The following is a 12,038-nucleotide window of genomic DNA, read 5'->3' on the forward strand; positions in this document are numbered from 1 at the left end:
TTTCTGGACAAATTGTTTAACTAAATAAAAAACTATATTCCATACACTGCCATAAATAATTAAATAATATTCTATACATTGTCTAAATTGTTTAAACAATATTCCATACACTGCAATCTAGTTCCCTCCAAATGACCAATCAACTGAGTCTTTTCCCGCCAATTTCTAGGAGAGGGTGGGAGGTGAGGGAGTTTACTAGAGGGGGAGATGTTAATTAATTGAGCAACTTAATTAAGCAGTCAGTCAAATTGATAAGAGTGAGAGGGGGTATTCGAATGACTCAGACCTGAAAGTGTACCTGTAGCAGTGAGGGGAGAGGGGGAGGGAGTGAGTTGTATGGTTCCTGAGGGGTGGGTGGGAGTGGGAGGGAATGGGAGAACAATAGGTTAAGGACCTGTCAAAGGGGAAAAATAGGCGAATGATCTGTCAATGAAAGGTGAACAATAGGTTTGCCCCTGAGTGCATACCTATCCCTGATGTAGGCAATCCACACTAACAAACATACTCACGCTCTCTTTGTCCTACTACTCATGAAAGCAAAAAAAATAAAAAAAGTAATGGCAAAGTCAAGGACTGAATAATAATATTGTTGTTAAAACAAGTAACTGAATGGATCTGGAGCATGACTTGTGATGTGCACTTACTGAAAACAACTCAAATATAAAAATGGTTGCTAGACATAAGCATTACCAACTGCCTCAGTGACTCATTAGTTTGTGACTTAATAAAATTCCCACAAAACTTTCAGTATTTTTAAAATAGAAGTGTTCAATGAAGATTATTTTTCATTCTAAAGTTTAGTCAGGTGCTAAAGTTGGTCATGGTGGGAGAGTGGTGGATGGGAAAAATTGGGGGGTACTGTCTAATATCTGGTTGCACACAAGGGTAATGGTCTAAAAAAGGTTAGGAACCACTGACCAATTGAGACGAGGTAAGACAGAAAAAGGAACTGCTGATGATAAGTCACAATTGGGTTTGACACTCAACAAGTTTATTATAACATTCCATGTGGAGCAACTGAGATGGGTACCATCAGAACATCGAGGACTATCTGATAAGGGTTACGGAGAAAGTACAAGGGACAATATTGTATGAATTGCATACTTTTTAATAATAACCCACCAGAGTTGCTTTTTTTAATTTTTAATTGTTAAGTCCTGAGAAAAGCATACACAAGAAATGTTCAAGGACATTATTAACTCGAATATTCGAAATTGTCTGTATATGTGGAAGATATGTACCCAGTCAGTGTCACAAAAATTGAGATGTCGCACAAGAAAACGTGAACGGGCGTTATAAGACCCAGGCTCACTTTTCTCCAAAGCATCGTCAAAGGAGATAAGAACAGTATTACCATTCTTATCAGGAGTAGACCAGGCAACCATGACATCCACTGAATCAAATGGTACCAGAAAAAGCTTTCGAAAACGAATGCTTCCAGCTGTATTAACTTTACCAAAGTAAATTGTCACCAACGGAAATAACTTTGAAAGACTAATGAAGGTTTTTGGAAATACGTTTCTTTCTTTCGTTTCATAACAAAATCCGCCGAAGTTTTTAGATCTTATATTAGCCACACTATCAAGACGAGCATTTATCAAATGAAAAATATTTATTTGATATCAGACGTACCAAGACTACATCCTAGGATAGGCAACTTCAGAACAGGTTTTGAGTGAATTTATGTGTACGATTTTGTAATTATACACAGCTCATAGCTGTATGTAACTTTTCTTTTAGAGCTCAAGGAATTTTGGAATCATCTGTGAACAAAAATTTATTGATTACATTCTAGGAGGTAAAGAGTAGTGTTTGGTTTAAACCTCAAAAAGAAGAGAAATTGCGAGTTCAGGTTCAGTTGACAGCAATACTTAGGTTTTGAAGCTTTTTGGGTCTTATGATAAAGAAAGCTTTGACTGTTGGAAGTGAGTGATAATTCGTGTGTTTCGGTAAGGGTTGAAAGGTTCTCGGAATAATTTTGTTTTCATCTATTTTCATATTTATGAACTGTTACTACATGCAGAAACCCCTAACCGTTCTGTATATTAATAAAGATGGAGAACCTGTAACCTATATTGCTTAATATTATTTAAGTTGCAAAAATGGTATTATTTAGGTAACCTCTTTTTCGACATATACATTCTACCCTAAGAATGCTTTATAATTTAGTTGATTCGTTTCAAACCCTTTCACGCCAACCTTTATATATTAACATCACATGTTTTGCAGTGGTGATTAGCATTCATAATAATAACAAATATCTAAACAGACTGTATCAATAACAACGAAGAGACGCAAGACTGAAACAGTCACGCCACTAAATAAATGCCTTTTTTAAGGTTTAGATTTCTCAAGGTAACCTTTACTGAAGAAAGGATACATCAACAGCATGCTTCGTTAATTTCAAATGAAGTAGATCTATAGCAGTACTAGTGCTGTAAAAAAGACACATCAAAAAGAACAAAATCGATCCTTTCATTAATGTAGACTTTAATTTTAAAAAGTAATACAATACCACTGAAACCGCTAAACGTTGCGTGGATTGTTACGTTACGGTTATTTACTTCGTATGCCAATATTTTATGACTAAAACTGTCCACAGGTGGTCACAGTGAGTAAAAAGAAGACGAGTCGGCCTGGCACGTGCAAACAGATGGGAGGTCGGAGGTCTGCGTGTACCTGACGAATCCCGCACGACTGTGCGATCACGACCGCGGTCAATGCAGCTCGGGAATTTCCGGCGAGCGTCGTCAGCGCTCGGCGCAGGCGCCAGGTTTTAAAACGGGTCGCGCCTGCGACCTCGGCACACTGGCTGTCTGTGCGTCGCCGTCTGTACATCGCAAGGCAGCTACCGACGACATCGTCATGACAACGAGCACCATCTTCCTGCTGCTCGTCGCGGCAGCTTCGACTATCGCATTCACTCCACCTGAAGGTACGGCCACCGTAACGCTTTATGTTCTACTCGTCTGGACGTAAGCCCTTCTCGTGTTCGGCGTATCTTAATTAATAATAAACTTTGCTAATCAAAAAACACTGACCTATCAAATCAATCTCTAGCTATTTTAAACATTTCCCATTAAGTAATATCAACGAAGACGGAAGGTGAAATAAAGATTTTCGAAACTGAAAATAAATGGTTACCAATGCGTGTTCGGATTTTTAATTTAGCTTTATCCGGTGCAGAAATATCTCACCTTTGCTCAATATGGTTTACGTATAGAGTGCTTCTATATTCCCATACACGATGGCTTATAGCAAGGACCGAATAAATATTTTCTGCATTTTGAGCACGTGTGCGATTTCCCTCATACAGGGGCAAGCTTAGAAAAAAATGTATTCAGCTTTAGAGAAACTGTTTGGTGTAATACCAATATTAGTTCTCTGTGGCTACCGTTAGAATCAAGTGACACGCATTATAATACTGCCCAATGCTAACCATTGTCGTAGAAGCGCAATATGATGCAAGCTATCGATGGAAAAACATACGTAGAATGAACGCTGTGTCGTGTAAATACTGAACGTTTCGTTTGTCCCTTAACGCTGAACATCGTAATTGCAGTATCTGGCTACAGTTAATTGGGACAGTAAATTACTATCTCTGTTTCAGCCAGCAGATGAATCGAAGTGGATTATATATGTTTGGCTATTATTCTTTCTATACGTTTGTTCCTGTTCCAAGAAAATAGTACGCTTCCAGACAGATGTCGTGACATCTTCTCGGCTCCAGTAGTAATTTCATTACCTGGTTGCAGTTAAAGTGCGCAAAGGGAATTTTGCAAACACACCATTTATAGAAAAATTTGCCACCTGGTATCGTTTCCCTATAAATGCGATTTATTGTAGGTCACTGTATGAACTTTCGGTCTACGTACAGCCTTACTTGCCTGTCTCATGTTTAGGCTATATATGATATGAAACTTTTAAGGAGTTTTAAGTTTTACAAAGAAAAATTTTTTATTACATAGATCAAAACATAAATTAACTTCCTTATGAATCAAATCTGGCACTTACAAGATGTTTAACCGTTACTCCGGTGCAGATGGATTCTTTGAAAAATAATAAATTAATTAAAAATTAATGCTCTTTGCTGTTAAATGTCTTTCCGGTTGATAATGTCTTATCCTTTTAGAGTATGAAGTTTTGCAAGGATTCAGTTGCCATTTTAGGTCTTCTTTTTCATTTAATTTCAATTCTGCTGTTTATTACTTTTCTTAAAGCAATCTTTTTCAACGCCACACCACCAAGTTTGAGAACTATGCATGTTGTTAGGTGTTGCAATTTTTGGAAATGTTCCGTATTGTATATAATGAACTTCATATATCCTTAAGCACTTAGGGAAAATTAGTTTTAGCTTTAAAAAAGAGGAACAACATATATTAAAGGCTTTTATGTTCTCAGTTTCCGAAAATCATGAGACCATCATATTTCATTTAGGAACTGTCAGGATTTCGGTATTTGAAATTTAGTAGCCCTTCATGTGGAAGCTGAAGTGGAATTTATTACAGCAAACAGCCTGGTAAAACCACGAGTCCGCCATAATTCCTTTTGTCGCTGTGTTGAAGTAAAAAGAAAAAGAAGTAACAGAAAACTGGCATGAATTGGACTACTGATCGATAAATTACAGTTGCACATTGTGTAGATATAACTAATCGAAAACTGGCATTTTAACGTGTTAGCGAAAAGAATAAGGTGTTGCCAAGAGTCTTCTCGGTTTGCGATTCCTGTCACGTTCTGTGCTCAAATTAGATTGCGAGGCTGTGCGCTGTAGATTTACATAATACGTTTCCTCCTCTCTCGTTCGGATGCGAAGGGATGCTAGCAGAAAGAAAGCCGACCCGCCAGGCTCTTTTCCTACTCCTTTGAAATATTTACACGTGTAGGAGGAATACGTTAGCTGGGAGGTCACGGCGCAAACAGCTGCATAAGAGAACCAGCCGCGCTGAATACAACGCACGGCGACCTTCTGGAGTAACTAGAAACGTCACAGGCTGCGTCCCATACATCGCGGAGCATTCGTGCTGCGTGTGATCTTTAGTGATCGTCTAAAGGGATGATCTACAACTTTTTGAGTTTGCAGTCGATTTGTCATTTTCTTTTTACAATATTTGGAGCGCTTCCCTAATTGTCTTCTTCAGGTGCAAATCTCGTTGCTCACTGTTTGGAATGGAACCAACCTGTGATCGAAACACGCTGCACACCACCTTAGAGATTGTCTCTCGGCGACGTCAAAGAATAAATCAGTTTCACAGAAATTTAAGACCACCCGAAAGGTTGCGGCAAAAAAGATGTTATACGCGAAAAAAAATGTCGTAAGACATATCCTTCAGCATCAAAATCTTAAAACGCACTATCTATTAACGCTGCACAGGATTAAAGCATAAACCGTTTCACTTTAAAAGTTTGTCTATTCGCCGAAACAATCATACTATAGTCACACAACCACCAGATTTGGTTTACGGTTAACTCCAGCAAATATCATGAGATATTGCCTTGGCACTATAAAGGACACGCGACATCAAAACCTCATTCCAAAACCGTTTATTATGTGTGATTAGAGTGCGACTTTATCGGCAAATAAACAATACTCCTTTTCTTAAGTGTAAATATATTGAAACATTCCGAAGACAAGTGTCAGAGAGGAATGCATGCCCGTGTTCAGTATATTTGTTTCTCTAAAGTGCTGCCATCCATCATCATGGGGAGCTGTAAGCATCACACAGTTAAACACACGATTCAGTGTTCAAGGAGGCTGACGTCTCTATTTGCCTTGACGATCCAGATAACTAGATCCATGAGTGTTTCAACTTGAGTCTCGTTAACTAGTGTCTTCACGTCGGAAATATTCACCATGTGTCACACAGAGGGATCCAATAAACTACGGAAAACAAAAGATTTACTTCCGACCAACTTGTACAGGGCTTAGCCGTATGGTGCACCGCTTATTTAAAACGAAAAATGAAAGAAATTTACTGTAAACACACATCAAGGCAGTTGAGCTCAAGAAAATATAAGGCAACGCAGTTTTCTATAAATAATCCAACGGAAACCGTGAGGAAACGCTCAACGAATAAGCGTCAGCTACCTCTGAAAATCTGTTTATTGAACAGATTCCCTCGTTGTATTAAAACGACGTCACAGTTGAAAAAATACATTTAATAACTTAACATACAGTACAAATAAAAATTATCGTGTTTGCTCTTCCGAAAGCTTGTCTCATGAAAGCTGCATGACAGTAATAGACTGGAAATGGAAATAAGATGGTTCAAATGGCTCTGAGCACTATGGGACTTAACTTCTAAGGTCATCAGTCCCCTAGAACTTAAAATTACTTAAACCTAACTAACCTAAGGACATCACACACATCCATGCCCGAGGCAGGATTCGAACCTGCGACCGTAGCGGTCGCGCGGTTCCAGACTGTAGCGCCTAGAACCGCTCGGCCACCCTGGCCGGCAAGGAAATAAGAGAATCTAGGATTAAATTTCTGCCTGAACATTACGATGATGTTGTATTTCCTGATACGCTCTTTGGATGGATCCTTGCTACGCAATAAAATGTAAAACGGCGACCAAGTCCTTTCCGTGTTCTTATTAAAGCAGAAATAATACTCTGTTCTCAAAGACAATTTTCGTTGCAGAATACAATGGCCTGTAAATCAGGCTTGCCTTACTTTCTGTTTCTTCCATAGTTACGAGATGTATTTTCATCAAGACACCCGTTTTGCCTCTGTTATGAAGATCGCCAACATGGGGAGGATCACCGATTCGATTCCTGTTGCTGAAACAACTTTCCACCAACAGAAGTTGACCAGCCGTGGGAGGAGCGGTAATTGCTTCTGACCATCAGACTACTCTTCAGATTTCTTTCCTGCATTCCTGACCGCTAAGCAGTTTTCAGTGATGTCGTATGAAAATGTTATAGTGATCCGCGTATTGGTTTCGTTCGTATGCAGGAAGGAAACAGCGAGGAAGTTCGGTAAGGAAGTGCAGTGTTTAACATCCTGGCGACAACATTCTTAGAAACTAAATGCTGTATAACCACGGACTGGGCAAGGCTGCAAAAGGAAAACAGCAAAGTCTTTTTAAAGGAAACAACTAGGCAATCACTTCAGTAGATTTTAGGAAATCACGAGGAATCTAAACATGTATGTCCGGAATGGAATGGAACCTCATTCTTCCCCAAAAGAGTGTGTTAAACACTGTACAGCCCCGCTCGGTGACCGGAGGAATAGGCTATGAATCAAGACCGGAGTTTGTCCCTTCTTTTCATTGTCTTACCATTCAGAACGATACAGGCACAGCACTCGACAATCAGGCAGCTTATCATGAACATTTAAATATATACGTATTGAATGTTGGAAGATAATTCCTAGGCCGTCGTAGCCGAGCATTATCAAAAACAAAAGCAACTGGCAAGCCTTACTTACATAGATCGTTTTGTTGCACTGAAGTTACACTGAAGTCACAGAATGAGATGTAGTTAATAATGAGTACATTAATTGGTCCTATGAAGAAATTCGTCACCGAGTGGAAAGAGTTGGCCACCAATAAGTTCTTTACCCCCTTCTTAAACCGTACTTTATTGGTAACTAAACACGCTATGGTTGCTGGCAAGTTACTGAAAATATGTGTTCCTAAATAATGGAAAGGTCTGTGGACCAAAGTGAGTGACCTGAAGTCTTCATAACGGTTATTCTTTCTCCTGGTATTGATTCCGTGAATTGAACTATAGGGGAGATACGAGGTATCTCGAACAGAATCACCTCCTCGCTGCCAACCAGCTTGGATTCCGGAAACATCAATCAGGCGCTTTTCTCTCGTGACATCCTAAAATCCAGTCGGGTGGATGCCATATAATTTGGCATGTCAAAAGCATTTGACCCGGTACTACACCAATAACTATTGTGAAAAGTACGGGCGTATGGCGTATAAAACAAAATTTGTGATTAGGCTGAGGATTTCTTGGTAGGGGGATCGTAGCCAGTATACTACCGTGGAAAATTAACATCAGGCATGGGCCTGGAAGTGTACTGGGGCCCCTATGGCTCACATTTCCTATTAACGACCTCAGACTTTTCGCAGATAATGCAGTTATTTGTAATAAAGTACTGTCAAAAAAAAAAAAAAAAAAAAAAAAAAAAAAAAAAAAAAAAAAAAAAAAAAAGCTGCTCAGGTATTCAATCAGACCTTGATAAGATTTTCGAAATGGTAGAGAGATTGGAAACTTGCTTTAAATATTCATAAATGTAAACCTGTACACATAAAGACACGAAAAGCTAATCGCCCTGTGACTAAAATATTAATGAGTCACAAATACCTGCGTGTAGCAATTTGATGGGTTACGAAATGGAATAATCACACGGGCTCAGTCAAAGGTAAAGCAGGTGGCAAAGTTCGATTCACTGAAAGATAAAGGTAAAATGCAGTCAGTGTCTATACGCCACTGCGTACGAATGACTTGTGCCTCAAATCTTAGAATATGAGATACGTATCAAAACCAACAGGAGATCTTGAACGGTAATAAAGAAGGGTGAGGGGGGGGGGAGGGGAAGTGGTTACAGGTCTGTTTGATTTACGGGAGGACGACATGGAAATACCGAAAAACTTGAATCGTCAGACGCTTGAAAATAGACGCCAATTACAGAGGCATTTTTCTTCACTCCCGTAGTGATCGTGAACACATGAGTAGAGTAATCATACCACGCACAGAAGCATTTAAGCAGTCATTCAAAGACAAGTATTCAGAGGAGTCCTGTTAGATTTGTTACCGGCAGATTTGGTCAACATGCGATTATTACGAAACGCTTCTGAAGTGAGATGAAGGAGAAGAAAATGTTTTTTACGTATTTCTTACAGACTCCAGAACGGTCGTACTGCAACAAACGTACACCTTGTATAAGGAGCGCGAAGACAAGATAAGGTAAATCAGGGCTCGTTCAGAAGCATAGAAACAGTCGTTCTTTTCGTCGGTCCATTTGCGACAGGAACAGGTAAGGGAATGGCCAGTAGCGGTACAAGGTACTCTCTCGCTGTACTGCGGTGTGCAAAGTGTTGCAGATGTACAATGAGGAGATAAAAGTAATGGCAGTGATACGGACATACAGAAATGGTGGTAGTATCTCGAACACAATGTATAAAAGGGCAATTCATTGGCGAAGTTGTCATTTGTACTCAGATGAGTCATGTTACAAGGTTTCCGATGTGATTATATCCGCGCAACGGGAATTAACAGACTTTGAATGCGGAAAGGTAGTTGCAGCTAGACGCATGGGACATTCCACTTTGGGAAAATTAGGGAATTCAAATGTTCAAATGTGTGTGAAATCTTATGGAACTTCACTGCTAAGGTCATCAGTCCCTAAGCTTACACACTACTTAATCTAAATTATCCTAAGGACAAACACACACACACACACACCCGCCCGAGGGAGGACTCGAACCTCCGGAGGGACCAGCCGCCCAGTCCATGACTGCAGCGCCCTAGACCGCTCGGCTAATCCAGCGCGGCTTAGGGAATTCAATATTCCGAGGTCCACAGTGTCAGGAGCGCGCCGTGAATACCAGATTTCAGGCATTACCTCTCACCATGGATAATACTTTCGACCGAGAGCAGCGGCGTTTGCGTGGAGCTGTTAGTGCTAACAGACAACCAATACTGTGTGAAATAATCGCGGGAATCAATGACGGATGTACGACGTACGTATCCGTTAGGACAGTGTGGCGAATCTTGGCGTTGATACACTATGGCAGTAGACGACCGACGCGAGTGCATTTGCCAAAAGCACGACATCGCCTGCAGCGCCTGCTTTTACGCGAAATGGACTGGGACCTCTGGTCCAACTGAACTGATCATTGACTGGAAATGGTTATGTTCGGCTATCTGGTGACCACTTGCAGCCACTCAAGGAGTCATGTTCCCAAACAACGATGGAAATTTTATGGATGACAATGCGCCGTGTCTCCGGGTCAGAATTGTTCTCAATTCATGCAAGTCTGAGCGAGCGAACTGGCCACCCAGACGGCTCGACATGAATGTCATCGAACATTTATGGGACATACTCGAGAGATCGGTTCGTACACAAAATCCTGCACTGGCAACACTTTCGCGATTATGGACTGCTATAGAGGCAGCATGGGTCAAAATTTATGCAGGGGACTTCCACGGACTCGTTGAGTCCATCCCACGTCGAGCTACTGCACTATGCCGGGCAAAGGGCGGCCCGACACGGTATTAAGAGATATGCCATGACTTTTGTCACATCAGTGTTCTTCCTTTGCTCTGTTTGCGAGTGGAATAGGAAGGGGAATGACTGGTAGAAGTAACCTCCGCCATAAACCGTATTGTGGCTTGCGAAGCATGGAGATGTAGACATAGATTCTGCGACCAGTTTATTTTACACTGGAACCGGAAGAAACGCTAGCGTGTGGTACCACGCACTCCACCGTAGTCCACAGGAATAGAGTGGTGTCGGCCGGAGTGACCGAGCGGTTCTAGGCACTACAGTCCGGAACCGCGCGACTGCTACGGTCGCAGGTTCGAATCCTGCCTCGGACATGGATGTGTGTGATGTCGTTAGGTTAGTTAGGTTTAAGTAGTTCTAAGTTCTAGGGGACTGATGACCTCAGAAGTTAAGTACCGTAGTGCTCAGCGCCAAAAGATTGGTGTTTTCCTTGCGAGGATGGTGCAACAGCAATAACAATTTGTCGATGCGCATGACCGAAACGAAATACTTGACCGTGTTCAGTAATATCTCCGTTGTCTGGTGTAAGCTAGTTTAGAGATGCAGTGCTCCTACTGTCCAGTCATCCTGTAAACGGAGACGCAGAGACAGTGATCACTGTTGCACGTGCCCACTGCTGTTGTCCGACAAGCTCCCGGCAGAGGCGTGAGGCGTGACCTCGACGAGCGCTTAACACGGGCTGGCGAGCTGCCCGCTCGGCGCGTTTTGTGGCAGCCTGCACGGCAGAAGACGCCTCAGCGCAGCGCGGAGGCTCCGTGTCAGGGTGAGCCCGGGTGCTCGTGGCTGGCGGCCGACAGCTGCAGAAGGCGCCGTCGACCTTTCGGATTCGCTCTGCTGGCATTCAGTGGCTGCCCACTCAGCTCTCCGGAGCGCCCAGACGCCCATTCTCTGGCAACCCACTACATTCTTACCGCTTCAAACATAACTTCTCCCGATCGTTACCTTACAAAAGAATCTGACAACTGGCCGTTAAAGTGATAGGTGCTAAATAAAGAGAAGCGGTCGTTTTTGCGAGCGGTCTTTTCTCCACGATTGCACGTCTGTGCAGTCCAATGTAATGCGATTCATCTCCAGTGTGTGGTCGGAGGTGATCGCTTATGGCCGCCTACAACTACATACACGGTTCAGTAACGTTAATGTGACCACCACCTATGTTCGACGTAAATGTTCAGAAAACACTCACAGACGGCAGGTAGCAGCACTAGCGGTGGAAGGTATACAAAGCGTGGCTGCAGGATGCGGAAACAGTGCAGTCTTTGATCTATTGCGGAAACGGAGCGATTTATTGTATGTCCATTAGGGCATGACCATTGGTTCAAAATGGTTCAAATGGCTCTAAGCACTATGGGACTTAACATCTGAGGTCATCTGTCCCCTAGACTTAGAACTACTTAAACCTAACTAACCTAAGGACATCACACACATCCATGCCCGAGGCAGGATTCGAACTTGTGACAGTAGCAGCGGCGTGGTTCCGTACTGAAGCGCCTAGAATCGCTCGACCACAGCGGCCGCCCATGACCATTGACTTTCGTGTCAAGGGCGGAAGCATTTCTGAGACGGCTAAGTTTGTACGCTGTTCGCATGCCGCCATGGTTAAAGTATACCCGTACGGAAAAATGGCGCTATCCAAAACGGTTCCGAGGCAGCTGTGGCGCACTACGGGGCCATGGATGGTAGGAGTCGAATGAGGGCTGCGCACATGTGTACGGGCGAATAGGCGTGCGACTGTTGCGCAACTGACTGCCTGGATGAACCGAGGGGCTACCAACAGTTTCTCCTCAATGGCCGTTCA

General features: G+C 42.3%; 1 protein-coding gene across 1 annotated transcript in view; it reads left to right on the plus strand.

Moving 5' to 3' along the window:
* Window positions 1–2,795: 2,795 nt before the first annotated feature.
* The window catches only part of LOC124800238 (glycine-rich cell wall structural protein 1.8-like), a 118,754-nt gene continuing 109,511 nt past the window's right edge, over window positions 2,796–12,038 (plus strand). The window contains exon 1 of the mRNA XM_047262979.1: window positions 2,796–2,935. Within this exon, the coding sequence (XP_047118935.1) occupies window positions 2,866–2,935 (70 nt within the window). The 5' untranslated portion in view covers window positions 2,796–2,865. The remainder of the gene's footprint in view (window positions 2,936–12,038) is intronic.

This window comes from Schistocerca piceifrons, chromosome 1, assembly GCF_021461385.2.
Source record: "Schistocerca piceifrons isolate TAMUIC-IGC-003096 chromosome 1, iqSchPice1.1, whole genome shotgun sequence".
Classification (NCBI taxonomy): Eukaryota; Metazoa; Arthropoda; class Insecta; order Orthoptera; family Acrididae; genus Schistocerca; species Schistocerca piceifrons.